Here is a 23,384-nt window from a genome sequence, read left to right as displayed (position 1 = left end):
ACTTCTATCCAGACAGGAAGTCTCTATGGAATACAGACAGAAAGTGATGTCAGGTACAGACAGGAAGTGATGTCAGATACAGACAGTAAGTTCCGGGTGAGAGGTGAGTTGGGAGGAAGTAGATAGAAGACATTGGTGGAAGTGGCAGCAGAAGAGGTAATAAGATCTTATTTTCTATTTACACCCAGTAACCCCCGTCATGTCCGTCCTCTTCCTCCATAGTCACTGTGACGAACGCCCATTTGCTGGGCCGTTCACCACGGGCTACTGGAGGAGTGTGGAGGCCAGCCTCCTGCCCACGGACTATGGGCCCTGGCTTGTAGAGGAGCACGGCTCTATGCGGGGATGTATGCTGGGGGACCCTCAGAGTACTGTTACTTTGACCTCAAGTCCCTGTCATGCCAAACGATACAGACTCTAGGCCTAAGCTGCCTAAAACCAAGGAATTCACACAATGAGAGACTAAACAGATGCTAATAACATAAGACTCAGCTATGGTATACTGGGGGGATGTGAATGGACACTTATAATAAGGTGTGTTGAAAATGGAGACGGGCAGCCTGTAAGCCTATGTCTTCTGCTTTCATCTGTTTAGAGGTGGTGTGTGTTCACACTTCTAGGAATGCGTATTCGGCTATGTTTTGGGCTTGTTGTTTGTTGAGTCAATTATGATAATGCTAATCCTGTCTGAGCCTGCCATGTCATTCACCTAAGACTGTATAGATTGGAAGTGAGTTCTTGAATAAAGAGTCTTTGTTTTTACCCTTCATCGAGCTTAGGCTGATGTTTGGGGGGTAATTGGGGGCCATGGTCACTGCATCACGTGGGATTCGGGAGACCTAAAACAGAAATACTTGGTCGAAGTATTGGGGGTCCGTTACAGTCACTGTGACATCTTTTATCTCCAGCAGATGATGATACACATATATATAGTGTGGAAACCTATATTAACCCCTTCAGGGAATCAGTTGATGATTAATATATCTTACTTCCAAAGCTGACCATACATGGTTCTGTTTTATCATTCAGCTAGCGGGATGAGTAAAAAAAAAATGGAAGCGATTTCCCCATCCACACATTGGAGGGGGATGGGGAATCCTCCCCACTGCTCTATTATATTCTGACAATGGATGGCGCTCCTCCGCTCTCAGAATACACAGATCAGTGATGAAGCTATTGGCTGCAGCCGCTGATCGAGTGACTTTTATCAGGAAGTGACCACACATGGATGGAAATGTGACCGATCCCTGCTGAACCAGCTGAATTTCCATGTATCTATGGTCACCTTAAGTGATTTCCTCCCCTCCCCCTAATCTCTTTCATTATGTAAGTCATGCTGAGATAATCTCCTATTGGCTGAGCAATATTCTCATTTGTCTCTGAGCTCCTTCTTGCTATTTATCGTCCTGCTTGTTCTTTCCTTGGATTGATTTTCTGTGTAGTGACCCCGGCTTCATCTCTTGGATGCGCTCGTCTGTTGCTTGTCCTGACCTTTATCCTGATTCCTGGATCTCCTCCTCATCTCACACCCAACATGGGGAATGAAAGTTGTAATCCAGGTGGCCAAATTTTTTGAGAATCCCAGACCCCAAGAATCATAGAAAACGCTAAACTGTCCAGATTAAATATTTTCTCACTGGGACCATAGTGCTTAAATAAATACCGACCTTCATATTACCTCCTGATATCCTCATCTTATTATTGTACAACCAATACCAATCCAGATAATTCTCTGTTATCAATCTTATCTGTCTACAGGGAAACCTTCATAGATGACGACACCAATGAGGATGGAGGAGGACCAGAGTCACATGACTGAGAAGATACTAAACCTCACCCTGGAGATCATCTACCTGCTGACTGGAGAGGTGAGGGGGATTCTGGGAGGTCACATGACATCACTTTTATCTCTATTAATAAAACACCGACCTGACCGGAGAGGTGAGGGGGATTCTGGGATTCTAACATGATATTCCTATTGCTTCCTCAATACAGAGATTTCCTCTTCTGAAGTCAGGTGATCATATGACCATCACAGTGCCTCCATATGACTCCCTAAAACCTGAGAGACACAACATGCAGAAGATTCTAGAAGTCACCAAGAAGATGATGGAGCTGCTGACAGGAGAGGTGAGCGGTGCTGGGAATTCTGGGACATTATCCAGTAACAGACAAGGGATGTGTCTGGATGGTGACTGTATCATTGTGTGTGTCAGGTTCCTATAAGGTGTCAGGATGTCACTGTCTATTTCTCCATGGAGGAGTGGGAGTATTTAGAAGGACACAAGGATCTCTACAAGGACATCATGATGGAGAATCAGCCGCCCCTCACATCACCGGGTAAGAGGAGAATTTATTGTAAAGGAGAGAGCAGTACGGAGGATCCACCTAGATCCCCCATCATCTGATAAACACATAGAAACAATGTATTCAGTCAGTGTGTGTGTTTCCTACAGATAGATCCAGTAATGGGAACCCACCAGAGAGATGTCCCCGTCCTCTGTATTCCCGGGATTCCACACAGGAAGGTCACACCATCCCTCACTATTACAAGGTTGGTGGGACAGAGTTTATAACACACAGTCTCATGGAGACAATGTGTGGATTTTTTATGTGATGACAATAATAAAGCTTATATTTTACAGATGATATTCTCTCTCATTTTCTTGGTTTAGAGTGGAGATCCAATCGATATAGAATTTGCGGTGAAAGCAGAAGAAGAAGAGATGTATGTGAGGGATGATCAGCAGTCTATGGAGGAGGATGGAATAACGGGGACATTTATAGAGGAGGACACTCCTACAGAGATCAGCACAGGTGGGTCATTAACACTGAATACATTCCTCCACCCATACTGCTCACTGATTGGCCCACGCTAGGGCAAGGACTGGGTGATATCAGCCTGTTGCCACTGACTATCGAATACCAATAATATGAGTCCTGACCCCTGCACTATATACTCTATGTTGTACATTACATAACTCTGATACTATATAGTCCTATCTGTTGTATCTTATACAATATGTTGTACATTACATAGTCCTGACTTCTAGAGATGGACGAACATTGGCCGGGGCGGTTCGCGAACGTCAGCTGCAAATTTTCTCAAAAGTCCGCGAACCGCAAGTTCGCAGTGGGCCCCATTGACTTTAATGGGAAGCGAACCTTTAGGTCATAGTTGCAGCCACAAAAGACGTACTAGCTGTGCACAAATAGTCCCAGCACATGGACAATGTCATAACACAATTGGAAAAGTTGCCCTAATTTTTTTTTTTTTTTACAGCAAAAAAAAATATATATATATTTTTTTTCATAAATCAGCCAGAACTGATAGCAGCCGGTAAATACATTGTCTAATACATATAGGGTCCATTCACACATCTGTAAAATGGGTCCGCATCCATTCCACAATTTGGCAGAACCTTTACAGACCCATTGTTTTTCATTTCCGGTCTGAAAATTAGGCATTTACAGGATAAAGAAGTAAGTGTCGGCCATTCCAGGCCCCAAAAATTCGCTCACATGGGTTTACCTGACAGCTAAGCACATAGTTTTCTGTGGCTGAAGGTTCATTAGGCATTCACTGGATACAGAAGTAAGCGTCGGCCTGTATTGGCCCCAAAAATTAGCCCACATGGGTTTACCTGACAGCTAAGAACATAGTATTCTGTGACTGAAGGTACATTAGGCATTCACAGGATACAGAAGTAAGTATCGGCCATAAAAGGCCCCAAAAATTAGCCCACATAGGTTTACCTGACAGCTAAGTACGTAGTATTTTGTGGCTGAAGGTACATTATTCATTCACAGGATAAAGAAGTAAGTGTCGGCCTGTATAGGCCCCAAAAATTAGCTCACATGGGTTTAACTGACAGCTAAGAACGTAGTATTTGGTGGCTGGAGGTACATTAGGCATTCACAGGATACAGAAGTAAGTGTCGGCCTGTATAGGCCCCAAAAATTAGCCCACATGGGTTTACCTGACAGCTAAGAACGTAGTATTTGGTGGCTGGAGGTACATTAGGCATTCAAACAGTATACAGAAGTAAGTGTCAGCCTGTATAGGCTCCAAAAATTAGCTCACGTGGGTTTACCTGACAGCAAAGAACGTAGTATTTGATGGCTGGAGGTACATTAGGCATTCACACAGGATACAGAAGTAAGTGTCGGCCTGTATAGGCCCCAAAAATTAGCTCACATGGGATTAACTGACAGCAAAGAACATAGTATTTGATGGCTAGAGGTACATTAGGCATTCACAGTATACAGAAGTAAGTGTCGGCCTGTATAGGCCCCAAAAATTAGCTCACATGGGATTAACTGACAGCAAAGAACGTAGTATTTGATGGCTGGAGGTACATTAGGCATTCACAGGATACAGAAGTAAGTGTCGGCCTGCATAGGCCCCAAAAATTAGCCCACATGGGTTTACCTGACAGCTAAGAACGTAGTATTTGGTGGCTGAAGGTACATTAGGCATTCACAGAAAAAATAATTGTCAGTCCTGAAAGGCCCCAAAATTGAATTTGCCATTCAATGGACATGAAATGCCTTTTATGCAGCTGTATGTAGCGAAGCCAAGGACCAGGAATTGTTGTGGGTGGATGGCAGTCTGGCAGATATTTGTGGCCTTGCATGACGAATTTCAATGAAACATGATCTACTGGTCACATGTGTTGAATTCCTCAGAGATCCATGCCTCATTCATTTTTATAAATGTGAGTTAGTCTACACTGTCATGAGCTAGGCGAGTTCGCTTATCGGTCACGATCCCCCCTGCTGCGCTGAACGTTCTTTCGGACAGGACACTGGATGGGGGGCAAGCCAACATTTCCATTGCAAATTGTGCAAGCTCTGGCCAGAGGTCAAGCCTGCCCACCCAGTAGTCCAGGGGTTCATCACTCCTCAGAGCGTCCACATCGGCCGTTAACCCGATGTAGTCGGACACCTGTCAGTCTAGGCGTTCCGTCATGCTGGATCCGGAGTACAGCTGTCGATGGTTCGGGTGAAAGAAGGATCTTATATCTGAAGTGACCAAGACATCTTCAAACCACCCTCTTCTTGCAGGCCTTTTTGGATTGCTACCCGCAACTGTCTCTGTGTGACTGGAAATTCCTCTGCCAGCGCATGGAAAAGCAGAATGCAGCATTTCCCACAGCAAGGCCTGGAAGCCCTGCATTCTGACCGCCCTCTGTGATTGTGGTAACATTTCCACAATTTTGTGTTTGTACCGGGGGTCTAAGTATGTTGCCACCCAGTAAAGCTCCTTGGCCTTTATGCGTTTTATACGGGGTCCCCCTTAAAACACTGGAGCATGAAGGCCCCACATTCCCACTAAACTGGAAGAGGTGTAGTGGCCTGCTTCCAGCTCATCATCCAGGATAATGTCATCCTCGTTCTCCTCCCCCCATCCACGGATAACACCAGGGATCCCAGAAAGGTTTAAAGCATGCTCTTCTTGCTCCTCCTCATCCCCCCCAGCACCATCCTCCTCTGACTCCTCTTCAGACTCCTGCTGTTAATTTGTCTCAGATGGAGTAGCACCCCCTGAGAATTCATCCAACATTGCGACTTCTCCTCGACGGCTTGATCAATGACATGACGCAATGCATGCTCCAGAAAGAAGGCGTAAGCTATGATGTCACTTATTGTGCCCTGGCCCTGACTGACCAGTTTGGTGATCTCATCGAATGGCCGCAGAAGTCTGCATGCCTCCCGCATGAGCAGCCACTGGCAAGGTGAAAAAAACCCAAGTTCCCCAGAACCTGTCCTCCTGCAGAGTTTGAACAGGTAGTCATTAACTGCACGTTTCTGCTGAAGCAGCCTATCAAGCATATGCAATGTTGAGTTCCATCGCGTCAGGCAGTCACAAATAAGACGCCTGACGGGCAGGTTGTGTCGCGCTGAATCTCAGCAAGGGGAGCCATGGCTGTGTAAGATCTTCGGAAATGGCCCGGGAATTTCCTGGCCTGCCGCAAGACATCCTGGACCCCAGGGTATTTGCCAACGAATCGATGCACCACCAAGTTCAGGACGTGTGCCATGCATGGCACGTGTGTTACTTTGCCTTGTTTCAGCGCGCTCAGCAGATTGGCACCGTTGTCGCACACCACTTTACCAACTGTCAAATTCAGCGGTGTCAGCCACTGATCTGCCTGTGAAGGCAAAGCTGAAAGGAGTGCAGGACCAGTGTGGCCCTTGGCTTCCAGGCACAACAGATGCAGCACAGCATGGCAACGTCTCACCTGGCATGTGGAATAGGTTCTGGGGATCTTGGGCAGCGCAGTGGAAGAGACGGTAGCAGCGGAAGAAGAGGAGTCTTTTGAGGAGAAGAGGGAGGATGGAGGAGGAGGAGAGGAAAAGGCAGGCCTGCTTGCAATCCGTGGCGGTACAACTAAATCTACACAGGTGCCACGGGTTACATGCTTGACGGCCATCAGAAGGTTCACCCAGTGGGCAGTAAAAGTGATATACCTTCCCTGCCTGTGTTTGCTAGACCATGTGTCTGTGGTCAGATGTATCTTGGCACCAACACTGTGTGCCAAAGATATATTCACTGAACATGGCCATACAGCTCTGGAATGCCCTTCTGCGAGAAATATTTCCTGCCTGGGACCTTCCATTGTGGTGTTCCAATAGCCACAAATTTACGAAAGGCCTCCGAGTCCACCAGTTGATATGGCAGTAGTTGGCGGGCTATCAGTCCCGACAAGCCAGCAGTCAAACGTTGGTCAAGAGGGTTATCCAGCGTCATCATTTTTTTCCGCTCCAACATTTGGGCCACAGAAGCCTGCCTTTTTCCAGAACTACGCGACGATGGCATCATGGCAGGTGGAGTGGAGGACAAATGTGAGGAGAAGGAGAAAGAGAAGGGGCTGGCGGTGAGAGCCTGGAGTGTGGCTTTGTGGGTTCTGACGGAGTTGCTCCCACTGGGCTCGGTGATGGGAGTTCAGGTGCCTTCTTAAGGCGGTTGTCCCTAGGTGAGTGTTGGGCTTACCGCGACTTATGCGTTTACTGCAAACGCTGCAGATCGCAACACTGTTGTCAGCAACGGACACATTAAAAAAAGCCCACACTGCAGAGCCATGTGCCGGCTTCCTGGGAGCGCCAGATGTGACTGTACATGGTTGATGGCTCGCTCCTGATACATTTGCAGTCTGCTTTGTACCTCTTGTGCAATGCAAGTTCTGCCTGCCTCTCCTCCCTATCTGCCGGTCCGTCTCTCCCTCTGAAGTCCCTTCCTCTTCCTCTCTTGTGGCCACCCATGTGACATCTTTAGACACGTCATCATCCACATCACCTTCCCCACCACTAACATTCGAGATCTCGGAGTAGGCAGCAACAGCGGGACCAACCTCCTTGGGCTGATCTGGGTAATGTCGTCAGACTGCTGAGTGGAGGCTGTTGCTACCTCCTCTTTCTGATCTGAGTCCAAAAATGGCTGTGCATCGCAAACGTGTTGTGATGGATCAGAAAATAATTCCAGTGACTCAAGCGGAGGGTATGTGGTGGTGGTGGTGTCTTTGGGGGTGCACACAGCAGAGCGTGAAGAGGGTGCAGATAGAGAGGATGAGGAGGGTGCAGAAGAGGAAGGCTGAGTGAGCCACTCAACCAAGTCTGGTGCGTCCTTTGACGTAATTGCACGCGGCATTTGAAACTTCACAGTTTAGCTCTGGCCTACTGCTCCTGCCCTACCCCTACCACCCCTGCGTACGTGTCTGCCTCTTCTCTGCCTGTCATGTTTTTTAATTACCCTGTGACAAAAGTCTCTAGAGAATCGCAGTATATCTGGAAAAAGGTAGATAACACCCTGCTTCAATCTGTGGTATTGGGGGGGCACAGGTTTATCACACCAGTTCTACAAATAATTGGCCAGTAACTGTTGTCACTGTGTGTAGCACAGTCAACACATCAAGAGAGGCCAAATTTTTGCAGGACTAAAATACACTCTTAGAAAAGTATACTGTTAAATAACACCCAACTTCAATATGTGGTATTGGGGGGCCACTGGTTTATCACACCAGTTGTTCAAAAAATTGGCAAGGGAGTTTGGCACTGTGTGCATCAGACTTAAGTCAGCAAAAGAGGCAATATTGTTGCAGGACACAAATACACTTGTAAAAGTATACTCAGATAACACCCCACTTCAATATGTGGTATTGGGGGGCCACTGGTCTATCACACCAGTTGTTCAAAAAACTGGCCAGGGAGTTTGGCACTGTTTGTAGTATTGCTGCAGCAACGCTCAGTTACCACACCTGTCACAGTGCTGCACAGTGCACAATAATACTACTAAACCACTATAACATGCTTTCTACAAAGTATAAAACACTGTGGATTACCCCCCCCCCCTTTTTTTAGTGCACTGCACAGCAATACCAAAAAAAATAAAATTGCAGCCCTTTAAATGACTTTTGTGGACATTAACAGAGTGATTTGTGTGACTGCAGTCGATCTCTCTAACTGCCCCTAAAGCACAGACTGGATACCTGTCCCTAACCTGAAAAGAGACTGGACCTATACCGAAATACCAGCCCTGAAAAAGACTTTTGTGAACATTAACCGAGCGATTTGTATGACTGCTGCCAATCTCTAACTGCCCCTAAAGCACTGACTGGATACCTGCTCCTAACCTGAAAAGATACTAGTAGACCTATACCGAAATACAAGCCCTGAAAAGGACTTTTGTGAAATGGCCGACAGCTCAGGTCTATTTATAAGGTAGGGGGCATGTCCATGTGCTGAAATGTTCTAATTGGCTGTCCCGTTCCACCTGACGGCTGTGTCATGGGTCAAAGTTCTCCCAATGTAAACTAATATGGCCGCCGCGAACAACGCCATGTGTTCGCAAATTTGGCGGATAGCGAACAAGCAAAATTCGCCGCGAACTGCAAGGCCATCTCTACTGACTTCTGCTCTCTCCCCTCTACCCACTGCTATATATACACATAATGGATTCTCTTTTGTTGCACCCATTTTCTACCAGCTGGACATTTTATATCGGTAGATAGTGAGTCGGTGTCCCGCACATCAAGGCGTGGCCTGGCGTAGGTCCAGACTGAGACTGCCATTTACTATCATACAGCAGGTCCTGACTTGATGTGTGACTCCTGGGTCACCTAGTCACCCTCTACCATTTACTAGTTACCTTGAGGGTGGAATTGTAAGATCCTCAGAGACAAAGCTGCATGATGTGGGCGGAGTCCTGGTTTAGGGGAACCAATCTGCTGATGCCTAGTAATAATCTTTGTATTTCTATTTTAGTACATGGACGGGAGATGAGGAAAACCTCAGAGGATTGTCTCACTTTGTCTCCAGACTGTAAAGTAGAAGATGAGGACATCACACAGTATAGTCCAGGAGAAAACCCGGCTACCTCAAATGTCCATCCGGCACCACACAGTGTAGATGGACCACCATGGGAGAAGCCGTATTCCTGTCCTGAGTGCGGGAAATGTTTTTCACTAAAGTATAATCTTTACAGACATCAGAGATCTCACACGGGGGAGAAGTCGCATTCCTGTCCTGAGTGCGGGAAATGTTTTTCATATAAGTCCCATCTTTACATACATCAGAGATCTCACACGGGGGAAAAGCCGTATTCTTGTCCTGAGTGCGGGAAATGTTTTTCACAGACGTCCCATCTTTCCACACATCAAAGAATTCACACTGGAGAGAAGCCGCATTCCTGTCCTGAGTGCGGGAAATGTTTTTCACGGAAGTCTATTCTTAACACACATCAGAGATCTCACACAGGGGAGAGGGAGAAGCCGTATTCCTGTCCTGAGTGCGGGAAATGTTTTTCAGTGAAGTCCCATTTTTGCAGACATCAGAGATCTCACACAGGGGAGTAGCCATATTCATGTGAATGAGGGAATTGTTCCTCATTGAAGTTCTGTCTTCCTGTACATCAGGGATCCCTCACAACCCTGGAGGTGTATTAGTGCCTTGAGTGTGGGAAATGTTGTCTTCTATATGAATGTTGGTGGACATGTGGGGAAGAAGCACACCCTGATATACACCTCAGATATACTCCATGGCTGATCTTTATCATGTAAGAAACACTTCATAAGGAGATCAGAGATCACCAAAGACATGGATGAAGTGTTGTACTGTGTTGGCTTTTCATTGGCTGAGTAAATTTTGGGGTGTAGAGTGGTAAGTAGAGCCGTGAAATGAAGGAATCACCTTCAGAATGTCTTGCTTGTCTGTGTGACGGTTACTGATAATGGTATAGCGGGTTACAGAGCTAGAAACTGTGAGATCCCATATATCTTTATCAGTAAACTTTACACAGACAAGACAGAAATTCTGAAGTTGAGGTCCTTCATTTCAAGGCTATACTTACCAGTGGTGACCCCGCAGCGTGTCTCTCTGTCTTCAGTCCATCCTTCTCCCATCCCCCAACAGGAGGGAAGGAGAACTCGGAGATAAACTAGGTGAGAACTTCTTTCCTTTGCTCCTGTGTGGGTTTGGGTGGCTTGGCACGAGAGGTAACACCGCTTGTCTTTATATTTCTACATATCTTGTCTGGGTGGAGGTTATTGGTTGGAAAATATTTATACTATTTGATTTTCTGTAAATAATTTCTGTTTTCCCTTAGAAGGGAGATATTATGTGTGGTTTGATGAAGTGATTGGCTCAATAGTTACCACTTCACTTACATGTTTAGTTTTTATAAAATAGATGAACAAATATGACAAGCATTCATTCATCCATGACAAAGGTTGGTCTTATTTTATTTCATTCAGTGATTTCCTATGATCATTGGGTCCATCTAGTGGCCATAATTCGATATTGAACTATTTTTCCTGATTGAGGTATTTTGGAACTAATACCTCATTATGGCCACTAGTTGGAGCTGATGATTATAGGAAATCACTGTGTTTATTAGAATACGGCCAGAATTTGTCACGGTTGGACACATGCTTGTCACACTCACCAAACATATTGTTTGCATAGACCCCTTAGGTTCCTATGTCGAGGGGGGGGGGGGGTCATACAAATCCCTGAGATCACACCCATGTATTTATGAGTACAGTACACATTGAAGGACATAAATACCAGAGCTGTTTTTGCATTATTTTTGCACACATGGTAAAATGCAGATTTTGGGCCTGAAGATTAGATAAAACCCCCAAACATATATTTTCTGAAAGCAGAGGCCCTGGAGAATAAAATGGTGGTAATTGTTAAGGTGTTCCTCGTACACAAATGTCACCTTCATATCCGGGTTTATTTTCTCCTTTCCCCCATTTTCTATGGTGTGATCTTTTCTACAATACTTTGTTATAATAATGTAACACGTTGTGTATTGTATTGTACACAAATTATTACCGACTCCGCCTCCACATTCCAGACAAGTCATTTTCCTGATCAATTGGATTTCTAACTTTACCATTTTATACATTTTTTTTGCACTCTTGTTAAAATTAAAGTTAGATTAAAAAATATATTGAACGAAAAAAAAATTGTGTGTGTCGTGCAATGATGACAAGCTTCAGTATCCAGAAACGGCTGGTAGGTGACACTTCCATATACAGCCCAAGGAAGTGACAAGGAGCCCCTAGGAACCTTTGGAGGAACCCTGGCTGAGAGAGGCTGGACTAGGCAGTCATATATTATTATTATTATTATACAGGATTTATAAAGCGCCAACAGTTTGCGCAGCCTCTACAATGTTAGGGCAAACAGAACAATTACAATAAAATTCAGTACAGGAGGAATCAGAGGGTCCTGCTTTTTAGAGCTTACAATCTAGGAGGGAAGGTCAAGTGGTACAAAAGGTAATAACTGTGGGGGATGGGCTGATGGAGAAAATAAAAGTAGTTGTTAGGTGTGAGCAGAATAGGCTTCTCTGAAGAGATGAGTTTTCAGGGAACACCTAAAGGTGGATAGAGTAAGAGATAATGAGACAGATTGGGGTAGGGAGTTCCATGGGATAGGAGAGGCTCGGGAGAAGTCCTGGAGGTGGGAGGAGGTGACAAGGGAACTAGAAAGAAGGGTATATTGGGAGGATCAAAGAGGATGATTTGTTTGGCATATTGAGCCCAGGTTAGTGGTGTAGCTGGGGGCCGAGTTGTGGATGGCTTTGTAAGTTACTGTTAGTATTGTGAATTGAATTTGTTGGGTAAGTGGCAGCCAATGGAGGGATTGGCAGAGAGGGGTAGCAGATGCTGAGCGGTTTGTATGGTGGAGGAGTCTGGCAGGAGCATTAATGATGGACTGAAGGAGGGATAGCCTATGTAAAGGTAAGACAATGAGGAGGGAGTTGCAGTAGTCGAGGTGAGAGATAACCAGGGAGTAGGGATGGGCGAATGGTTTGGCTTGAACATCTTCCGTTTGGGTGTTCGCCCAACATCAAACATTTCTGTGTACGTGTTTTTCTTTTCTTTATTATTTTTTCATGTTTGATACTATCAATGCAATTTTATTTTATTTTTTTTTTTTACAAAATATCGTTTTTGAAGGAGCAATGATTTTAATTAATGCTTAAAATGAAACAAAAGAATTCCTTTAAATATAATGCCTGGGGCATTAATGTCATATTTTTTTTTTCTTTATAAATGTCAGTTTTGCTGCAGCAGGTTCTATACACAGTACAGATACACCACTTTACCGGCAGACTAAGGCTGGATAAACACTATACAATTTTCTTTCAATTTTTTTCCTTTAGATTTACCAAAACCATATAATATGAGGTCAAACATAAACAGTTTCAATTTGTATGCAGTCAGGCAGGCCCCTGCACTACATAGTTGAAGGTAAATTTTTAGGAAATCTAACAACAAAAGTTGTATAATGTGTATGCAGCCTTAGTCTGCCTGTAAAATGGTGTATCTGTACTGTGTATAGAACCTGCTGCAGCAAAACTGACATTTATAAAGAAAAAAAAAATATGACATTAAAAATGATTTTCCCAGCCATTGTTGGCAATGGAAATAAAAAATAAAAATAATAACAGTGTGGGGGTCCCCCTCGGTCCATACCAGGACCTTTAAAATCCCCAAAATCATTCTCTGTGACTTCAACATCCCAGTTACTACAAACACTTCTGTTACTTCTAAGTTTTTTAGTCTAAGTTTTTTAGTCTAATCTCCTCATTTGGCCTGAAACAATGGATAGAGGCTTCTACTCACTCTGGTGGCAAAACCCTCAGCCTTGTATTCTCCCACCTATGCACTCCATGCATCCTCTCCAACAATCCTCTCCCTCTCTCTAAACACAACTAGGGATGGACGAGCGGTTTGGACCAAACATAACTTCAACCCGAAATGGCCCCTTCAGGTGTTCGCCAAACACCCGAATTTTCTGTGTGCTCTGCGTTTCTTCTATTTATTTTACTATTTACATCCCGCTGAGTCAATAGGTTGTTAAGAAGTGAGGCCGGGAAACCGGCCACGGCATCCTTACCAACGAATGAGTCATCAGCTGTCAGCAGGCTTCCCAGCAGACAGCTGAATGTAAAAAAAAATAATTGTTGGCAAAGAAAATAAAAAATGGGGAAAAAAATGACGTGGTGTCCCTACTGTCTATACCAGACCCCATCCATACCAGGCCCAAAAAGGTTGCATGCTTGGATAGGGGTCTGGTATAGATTTTGAGGGGAAACCCCACACCATTTTTTTTTTAAATGGCGTATCTTCCCCCCCAAAATCCATACCGGCCCCTATCCAAGCACATAGCCTGACAGGCCAGGACAGGGGTGAGGACAAGCGAGTGCCCCCCCAAACAACACCAGGCCACATGCGCTCAACATGGGGGGGTGCTTTGGGTTAGGGGGTCTTCAGGGGGCTAATTGGAATCTGGAAGCCCCCTTGAAAAAGGAGGCCCCCAGATCCTGGCCCCCATTTACCAAAAAAAGTGTTAAAAATAGACATGAGCCAGTTTTTGATAGTTCCTTTAAAAAAAAAACAATGTCCCCTGATGTAGATCCATCGTCAATCACAACGATCGCTGCACCGTCGACCCAAAAAAAGAAAAAAAAAACCTCTGCCCATGAGGAAGGCTGACTGTCAAATGCCTGCTCCGCTGGGTGATAGTTTTTAAATAGTTAATGAGCAGAGCCACCTGGTGATGTCACCTGGTGGCCCTGCCCCTTATGATACCACCAATCCAGCATGCACCAGTCAGTTACATCACAAGGGGGGCGGGCCTACCAGATGATGTCACCAGGTGGCCCTGCTCCTTACCTTTTTAAGAACTGTTAGGCTGTCATTCCTTGAGGGTAGAGTGTTTTCTTTTTGGGGTCCAGAGGTGCAGTGGGTGTCATGACTGACGATGGATCTACATTGGAGGACATTGTTTTTTTTATTTTTCTATAGAAGGAATTGTGAAAAATGGGCTCATAGCCTCATTTATTCTCACAATGTACCCCAAACTCATTCACACAGGGGGACGGGATCTGGGGGCCCTCTTGTTAAAGGGGGCTTCATGATTCTGATAAGCCCCCTGCCTGCAGGCCCCCGCAACCACAGGCCAAGGTTTTGGGGAAGAGGCCCTTGTCCCCATCAACATAGGGACAAGGTGCTTTGGGGCACATCCCCCATGTTGAGGGCATGTGGCCTGGTATGATTCAGGGGGTCACTCGCTCGTCCCCCCTTTCCTGGCCTGCCAGGCTTCATGCTTGGATACAGGTGAGGTATAGATTTTGGGGGGACCTCATGCCATTTGTTTTTTAAATTTTGGCATGGAGTTCCCCTTAAAATTCATGCCAGACCCAAAGGGCCTGGTATGGATTTTGGGGGACCACACGCCGTTTTTTCCCCGATTTTCTTCTTGCCGGCAATTTTTTTTCCTACATTCTGCTGTCATCTGGGAAGCCCACTGACAGCTTATGACTCATTCCTTGTTAAGGATGCAGTGGCCGGCTTCCCGGTTTCGCTTCCTAACAACCTATTGACTGTGCGCTCGGCGGGATGTAAATAGTAAAAAAAATGAAAATACTGAGCGCACAGAAAATTCGGGTGATCGGTGAAGTTATCCTCGGTCCAAACCGCTCGCCCATCCCTAGTGGTGTTTAGAGGGAGGGAGAGGATTGTTGGAGAGGATGCATGAAGTACATAGGTGGGAGAATACAAGGCTGAGGGTGATGTCACCAGAGTGAGTAGAAGCCTCTATCCATTGTGTATCCATTTCTTCAGGCCAAATGAGGAGGTTAGACTGAGAAGTTTGGAAGTAGCAGAAGTGTTCGTAGTAACAGGGATGATGAAGTCGCTGAGAATGATTGTGGGGATTTCAGAAGAGAGAAAGTAGGGCAGCCAGGCAGAGAAGTCATCAAGGAAAGGTAATACCGGTCCAGCGGGCCGATAGATCACAGCAATTCTAGAGGAGATTGGAGAAAATAGACGTATACAGTGAGCTTCAAATGATGAGAGGGAGGAGAGGGAAGAACCTGGAAGGTGCTCTGTGAGGATAGGAGGATTCCCACTCTGCCTCCCTTGTGTTCCCCAGGTCTAGATTTACACCTACTTCATTCATCTTATGGTGTTTATCAATAAATTAAGTAAACTGACCCATGTGCAAATTCATATACAACATAAAGTGTTTGTGCTCAAGATACTGTTCCCTGCAGATCTACTGCTTCCACTTTGCACCTACTTCATTAATCTTATAATATTTTCTATAAAGTAAAAATCTGTGCAAATTCATGTAATCATACAATATTGTGTACTCAATATTGTGTTCTCGCAAGTCCACTGCTTCCTCTTTGCATCCACTTCAATTATTTTATTTTGCTCAATAAAACTCCACAAATTAATGAAAAGTTGATAAGGTGTGAAAGTTCTCCGTGCTCCAAACTGTGCCAGCTGTAGTGTAGCCACGCCTTCTTCCACCTCTTACACACGTGATGGTGAGGGCGCCCCCTTAGTAGTGCTTTCCTACTCGTCAGAGCAATAGAACTCCCAGCTTTTCAGCTACCAGAGTCACAAGCATCCTTCACACTCTCCTCACCTCCGATGGCAAAGGAACTGGATCCTCATCGCTCACTCCTGCAAGTCTGCTGCGCTTTCTGTCAGTCTCCCTCCTAGACTCGGCTTCCTCCTCCGATCGCTGTTCCAGCAGGAGCTCCGCCTCTTCATACACACTCAGGGAGGAGAGAAAGGGGAAGGATATACAGTATATACACACACAGCACAAGGCCGTGTTCACACTACCAGACATTTCTCAGGGCTGCAGTTCCTCTGAGCTCCACAAGGTGGTGATCTCACCTCTACCCAGACAGGAAGTCTCTATGGAATACAGACAGGAAGTCTCTATGGAATACAGACAGGAAGTGGTGTCAGGTAAAGAGGACATTCCATAGAACGTAGAGGGAGACACTGCAGGATCTGGCGGCAGAGGAGGTAATAAGTAGATTAACCCCTTCAAGGGGATCAGTTGATGATTAATATATCTTGCTTCCAAAGCTGACCACACATGGATGGAAATGTGACCGATCCCTGCTAAACCAGCTGAATTTCCATGTATCTATGGTCACCTCCCCTCCCCCTTATCTCCTTCATTATGTAAGTCATGCTGAGATAATCTCCCATTGGCTGAGCAATATTCTCATTTGTCTCTGAGCTCCTTCTTGCTATTCCTCGTCCTGCCTGTTGTTTCCTTGGATTGATTTTCTGTGTAGTGACCCCGGCTTCATCTCTTGGATGCGCTCGTCTGTTGCTTGTCCTGACCTTTATCCTGATTCCTGGATCTCCTCCTCATCTCTCCTCCATATCCTCTTACACAGCTTTTCTCGACACCTGCAGTGACCCTGGGGGGTGGAAAGTTGGCACCAGCATGCAGCAAAATCCATCCCATCCATTCGGAGCTCTGGAGAAAATTGTCTGCTATTTACACTCCATTCCTCCACACATCACCTGATCACATGAGAGCTTATTTCACACTCCTGACAGATCTCTGTATGGTAAAGGTCAAAGTTTACTCTTCAGTTTAGGAGAGGTGGGAGGCACCCAGGAACAATGATTTGGTTAGCACCGGATCCTCATATAGAGGGCCCCTCAAATCTCCCCATCTAAATGTCCCTCCATCCAGAGTCTATATGTCCTATGACATCACACTGACCTCACAGCTCCTCCCCCCAATGTCCATCCATCTGGCTTTTTTTTTTCTCATGCTCTTAGGATGTGGGCGGACCCTTGGCATCCTCATTAGCAAAGTGGGACTGTTGGTCCTGCGTTGTATGTAATGATGTCAGAATGCCTGCAACAAGCTTTTACCCTGCGTAGTGTGGGGGTCCTGTGTGGGTAAATTATACCTCAGTCTGAGGTGGGGCTTTAATCAAATGGAAACCTGAATGGTGAGGTGAGGAGGATTCTGGGAATTTCATTTGATTTTACTATTTGTGTTCAGACCTAGAGTTTTCCTCCTGTGAAGTCTGGAGATCATATGACCATCACATTGCCTCCATCTCCCTCCCTGATAGAATAGAGAAATACAAAGAAGATTCTAGAAAACACCAGAGAGATCATCGAGGAGAGGTGAGCGGTGCTGGGAATTCTGGGACATTATCCAGTAACAGACAAGGGATGTGTCTGGATGGTGACTGTATCATTGTGTGTGTCAGGTTCCTATAAGGTGTCAGGATGTCACTGTCTATTTCTCCATGGAGGAGTGGGAGTATTTAGAAGGACACAAGGATCTCTACAAGGACGTCATGATGGAGAATCAGCCGCCCCTCACATCACCGGGTAAGAGGAGACTTTACTGTAAAGGAGAGAGCAGTACGGAGGGTCCACCTAGATCCCCCATCATCTGATAAACCCATAGAAACAATGTATTCAGTCAGTGTGTGTGTTTCCTACAGATGGATCCAGTAATGGGAACCCACCAGAGAGATGTCCCCGTCCTCTGTATTCCCGGGATTCCACACAGGAAGGTCACACCATCCCTCACCATCATCAGGTAGATGAGGAACAATCACTGATCGTATCATTAGGATCTGTACATTATCTGCATTGTTACCATTGATGTCATTTTTATTATATATTCAGAGTGGAAACCTGAGAGATTCTAAAGTTGAGGTTAAAGAAGAGATAAAAGAGGAGGATGATGAGGATGGGGTGATGGAGGAGTCAGAGATTCTAAAAGAACACAAAGATCTGTACCAGGACACCATGGTGGAGTCATCCAGCTACAGAAACCCACCAGAGAGATGTCCCCATCCTCTGTATTCCCAGGATTCCACACAGGAAGGTCACACCATCCCCCACCATCATCAGGTAGATGAGTGACAATTATTGGTAGTTCTGATTTATACACAGCATGTTTGTTACAAGGAATGTTTTATTATATATTCAGAGTGGAAACCTCAGGGATGATAATATTGATGTTAAAGAAGAGTATAAAGAGGAGGATGAGGAGTATGGAGTGATGGAGGAGTTTTCAGAAGGACACAAGGATATGATGGAGCCACCTAATACCAGGAACCCACCAGAGAGATGTCCCCATCCTCTGTATTCCCGGGATTCCACACAGGAAGGTCACACCATCCCTCACTGTTACAAGGTCGTGAGACAGAGATTATAAAACACAGACTCATGGAGACAATGTGTGGATTTTTATGTGATGTCCCAATAATAAAGCTTATATTTTACAGATGATATTCTCTCTCATTTTCTTGGTTTAGAGTGGAGATCCAATCGATATAGAATTTAAGATTAAAGCAGAAGAAGAAGAGACGTATGTGTGGGATGATCAGCAGTCTATGGAGGAGGATGGAATAACGGGGACATTTATAGAGGAGGACACTCCTACAGAGATCAGCACAGGTGGGTCATTAACACTAAATACATTCCTCCACCCATACTGCTCACTGATTGGTCCAGAGTTTATGTCACTGGTGCATGCTGGGGGAGGAAATAAATATCTGGGACAGGTCATGTGCTCGCTCTCTTCCCCTGGGATGAGGTGTAGGGAGGGGCTGCTGGATGGAGCTCTGCTGTTTGGTCCATTAGCCTGTTTTGGGGCCTAACATGTGCTGAAGTGGTTGTGAAGTTGTCCTGCCTGGTCTGGAGGAAGCTGTGCCAAGGAGGAGACCCAGGGGAGGCCCCTTGCTGGAGAGATCCATGAAGAAGGCCGGTCTCTAAGGAGGGCCTGGGGACTCACTTGGAGGACGCACTGAAATTTGGAAATGTGCTTACAGTGTTGCTTAGTCGGCTTATAGGTTCTGACACTGTGAGAGTAGACATTGATCTGCAGAGTCTGTAAGTGATCTGCCATGGTATCTGAAACCCCCATCCCCCCTTCCCCCCAACCCTCACCTCCTGAACCATTCTGCAATAACACTTTAAAAAGACAAAAGTGAGTGGCGCCCAATAACCTTTCATGGTCCCGGTATTTATGCCATGGATTCAGCCCTGGGGTGAACGGCTAGCCTGCCCCTGGCTTTTGGAGGAGTTATCCTGCCTTTTAAATGTCAGAGGGATTCTACATTCATATTACACATTACATACTCCTGACCCCTGCACTATATACTCTATGTTGTACATTACATAGCAGATTTCTGTTATCTCCCCTCTATCCACTGCTATATATACACATAATATGGATTCTCTTTTGATACACCCATTTCCTACCAGCTGGACATTTTATATCTGATGATTTGATTGGAGGACAGACTTTTACATGGTGATAATAATGTGATAACATCCTCCAACTTTGGAGCCTTAAACAGAAAGTGATAATGAGGGAGGAGTCAGTAACCCAATGATGGGTGGTCTACAGGATCAGTCCAGTCTTCATCTTGGTTGTTCTCCCCCCATCCTCACTCTCTGACCTCTGGTGGGGCTCAGCCCCGCTGTTATTCATGACTAAATCATGGACAAAATAAGGAAGTGCGGGACTTCTTGTGTTGGGAAGATGGCAATGAGTGATAGAGGGGGAGGGAACACTCGTCCTATAATCCCCTCATCACTGTCACTCCTATAAAAGACAGTTCTCGTTGTTTCCTCACTCTCTGACTAAGGTCCATGAATAAAGAAATGAACTGGTAGGAGATCAGAGGACCCATTTACTAGTTACAGGCAATGGTAGATAGTGAGTAGGTGTCCCACACATCAAGCCGTGGCCTGGCGTAAGTCCAGACTGAGACTGCCATTTACTATCATACAGCAGGTCTTCACTTGATGTGTGGCTCCTGGGACACCTAGTGACCCTCTACCATTTACTAGTTACCTTGAGGGGGGAATTGTAAGATCCTCAGAGACAAAGCTGCCTGATGTGGGCGGAGTCCTGGTTTAGGGGAACCAATCTGCTGATGTCCAGTAATAATCTTTTTATTTCTATTTTAGTACATGGACGGGAGATGAGGAAAACCTCAGAGGATTGGCTCACTTTGTCTCCAGACTGTAAAGTAGAAGATGAGGACATCACACAGTATAGTCCAGGAGAAAACCCGGCTACCTCAAATGTCCATCCGGCACCACACAGTGTAGATGGACCATCGTATTCCTCTTATCCTGAGGAACCTCAGACTGTGAGGGACGGTGCCGGACCATCGTACTCCTCTTATCCTGAGGAACCTCAGACTGTGAGGGACGGTGCCGGACCATTGTATTCCTCTTATCCTGAGGAACCTCAGACTGTGAGGGACGGTGCCGGACCATCGTATTCCTCTTATCCTGAGGAACCTCAGACTGTGAGGGACGGTGCCGTACCATCGTATTCCTCTTATCCTGAGTTGCCTCAGACTGTGAGGGACAATGCCAGACCATCGTATTCCTCTTATCCTGAGGAACCTCAGACTGTGAGGGACAGTGCCAGACCATCGTATTCCTCTTATCCTGAGGAACCTCAGACTGTGAGGGACAGTGCCGGACCATCGTATTCCTATTATCCTGAGGAACCTCAGACTGCTAGGGACAGTTCCAGACCATCGTATTCCTCTTATCCTGAGGAACCTCAGACTGCTAGGGACGGTGTTGTCCTTACAACAGATAAGAGGTTCTCCTGTACTGAGTGCGGGAAGTGTTTCCGTTTAAAATGCCAACTTAATGTGCATAAAAGATCTCACACTGGTGAGAAGCCATATTCCTGTCCTGAGTGCGGGAAATGTTTTGCAGACAAGTCCAATTTTTCCAGACATCAGAGATCGCACAATGGTGATAAGCCGTATTCCTGTCCTGAGTGCGGGAAATCCTTTTCATTGCAGTCCCATCTTTCCACACATCAGAGATGGCACATTGGTGAGAAGCCATATTCCTGTCCTGAGTGCGGGAAATGTTTTGCACAGAAGTCCGTTCTTTCCAAACATCAGAGATTGCACACTGGTGAGAAACTGTATTCCTGTCCTGAGTGCTGGAAATGTTTTACACAGAAGTCCACTCTTACCATGCATCAGAGATTGCACACTGGTGAGAAGCCGTATTCCTGTCCTGAGTGCGCGAAATGTTTTGCACAGACGTCCGCTCTTTCCAAACATCAGAGATCGCACACTGGTGAGAAGCCGTATTCCTGTCCTGAGTGCGGGAAATGTTTTGCACAGAAGTCCACTCTTTCCTCACATCAGAGATCGCACACTGGTGAGAAGCCGTATTCCTGTCCTGAGTGTGGGAAATGTTTTTCAGAGAAGTCCACTCTTTCCTCACATCAGAGATTGCACACTGGTGAGAAGCCGTATTCCTGTCCTGAGTGCGGGAAATGTTTTTCAGTGAAGTCCAAGCTTTCCATACATCAGAGATTGCACACTGGTGAGAAGCCGTATTCCTGTCCTGAGTGCGGGAAATGCTTTTCAGATAAGTCCAATCTTTCCAAACATCAGAGATTCCACAAGGGTGAGAAGCCGTATTCCTGTCCCGAGTGCGGGAAATGTTTTTCACAGAAGTCCAATCTTTACACACATCAGAGAGCTCACACGGGGGAGAAGCCACTTTCTTGTCCTGAGTGAGGGAAATGTTTTTCACAGAATTCCCATCTTTCCAAACATAAAATATCTCACACAGGGCAGAAGCCATATTCCTGTCCTGAGTGAGGGAATTGTTCCTTACTGAAGTCCTGTCTTCCTGTACAGATTATTTTTATTAGGATTTTCAAAATTACAAACAGTCGAAAATGCAAACACGTTGTGTAACTGTACTAAAGTCAAGGTTACAAACAAAAAAATCAAACCAAGATACATAACATAGGGTAATAGCAGTCAACATTAGAACATAGTGTCACGCAATTGAGTGTGGAGATTAGGAATCCTACAGGCCTGTGGGGAGATAGATACCTGCTCTGGAGCAGGGCGGAATCGGGAGGGGTTCACATGAAATGGGAAAGAAGTAGAGATGCGGAGATCGATAAGGAGGGGGGTTTACACCCAGGACACCCCCCAAGGGGAACTCACTGTGTCCTAAGGGCACGCCTCCCTCCCCCCCTCAACCCCCGGTCTCCCCTTCCGATTCCTCTCCCTCCATCAATGTGTTAGACAGTAATCATTAAGTTATACATTTACCCAGATTGGCCATTCTCTTTCACATTTGGAGATAGACAGATCAGCCAGTGTTAATAGTCTCTCATAAGAGTGGTTATCGTGCACCAGGGACACCAAGTCAGCAAAAGTTGGGGTATGAACAGATTTCCAGTGTCGCAGGAGAATTTGGCGGGTGGCTAAAAGAATATGGGAGACCACAGTCCTGTGCCACAGGGGGAATTTGTTGATATCTAGATGTAGGATGGCTAGAGAAGGGTCCGGTTTAGTTATGATCCCCGTAATTGTGGAAATGAGTGCAAACACCTGATCCCAAAGTTTGCTCAGTTTTGGACACAACCAGAGGGAGTGAAAAGGGGTGCCCACCTGTCTGCATCCCCTCCAGCAGTTGGGCGAGTGTGCGGGTGACATTTTGGATAGACGATGGGGAGCATAGTACCAGCAGTTTTCTATTTTGATCGCAAGCTCCCAGTGTGTGGAGCAACGCGAGTTCACGACAACTGTTCGCAAGACATTTTTCCAGTCAGCAAGATCGAAAGTCCCGCCTAGGTCAGAGTCCCATTTCACCATGGGGGGGATTTGTTGGTTGTAAGGTTAAGTTGTAGAAGGTTATACAGCCGTGAGATATGACCTTTTTTTGGGGAGGAAGGTGGGAGCATGAGATCTTTCAGTTCCTCATGCACCGTGAAATGTGGTAGGGAATGTGATGTAAGGAAATGCAGGATGCTAAGACAAGAGAAGCGGGCCAGAGGCATGAGGAGATGGCTGTCCGATAGTTCCGCTAGTGATTTGACACGGTCATCGGATAGCAAATCGGTTACATATGAGATGCCTGAGGAGCATAGGATACAGGTGTTCAGGCTAGGGAGAAGATGGAGAAATATCTCTATGTCAATTTTGTGTGTTAAAGAGGTAACCCCTCTTTAACACACAAGGCATTAGGGTATTGAATTTCCTCCATGCTAAAAGTGAT

General features: G+C 45.7%; 5 protein-coding genes across 5 annotated transcripts in view; 4 read left to right on the top strand and 1 right to left on the bottom strand.

Moving 5' to 3' along the window:
- The window catches only part of LOC309549119 (uncharacterized protein), a 2,919,967-nt gene that overhangs the window by 1,133,089 nt on the left and 1,763,494 nt on the right, over positions 1 to 23,384 (top strand). The window contains exon 12 of the mRNA XM_082249156.1: positions 17,994 to 18,017. Coding sequence (XP_082105282.1) covers positions 17,994 to 18,017 — 24 coding nt within the window. The remainder of the gene's footprint in view (positions 1 to 17,993; positions 18,018 to 23,384) is intronic.
- Positions 1 to 23,384, bottom strand: part of LOC309549117 (uncharacterized protein) — a 4,285,597-nt gene that overhangs the window by 2,609,380 nt on the left and 1,652,833 nt on the right.
- Positions 1,757 to 9,854, top strand: LOC309548671 (gastrula zinc finger protein XlCGF66.1-like; the record flags this gene model as incomplete). Its single annotated transcript, XM_082248634.1, has 4 exons — positions 1,757 to 1,868; positions 1,996 to 2,130; positions 2,217 to 2,340; positions 9,265 to 9,854. Exons 1-4 carry the CDS (start codon positions 1,773 to 1,775, stop codon positions 9,852 to 9,854), a joined length of 945 nt encoding a protein of 314 aa, XP_082104760.1. The 5' UTR covers positions 1,757 to 1,772.
- Positions 16,324 to 23,384, top strand: part of LOC309548666 (uncharacterized protein) — a gene marked incomplete at its 3' end in the record, with an annotated part of 135,602 nt that continues 128,541 nt past the window's right edge. Inside the window, exon 1 of the mRNA XM_082248629.1 lies at positions 16,324 to 16,346. The remainder of the gene's footprint in view (positions 16,347 to 23,384) is intronic.
- The window catches only part of LOC309548668 (uncharacterized protein), a gene marked incomplete at both ends in the record, with an annotated part of 75,782 nt that continues 71,724 nt past the window's right edge, over positions 19,327 to 23,384 (top strand). Inside the window, 2 exon segments of the mRNA XM_082248631.1 lie at positions 19,327 to 19,335; positions 20,852 to 21,811. Coding sequence (XP_082104757.1) covers positions 19,327 to 19,335; positions 20,852 to 21,811 — 969 coding nt within the window.

This window comes from Pelophylax lessonae (assembly GCF_965119305.1).
Source record: "Pelophylax lessonae genome assembly, chromosome: 3".
Taxonomy (NCBI): Eukaryota; Metazoa; Chordata; class Amphibia; order Anura; family Ranidae; genus Pelophylax; species Pelophylax lessonae.
This window is presented reverse-complemented; position numbering and strand designations above follow the sequence as displayed.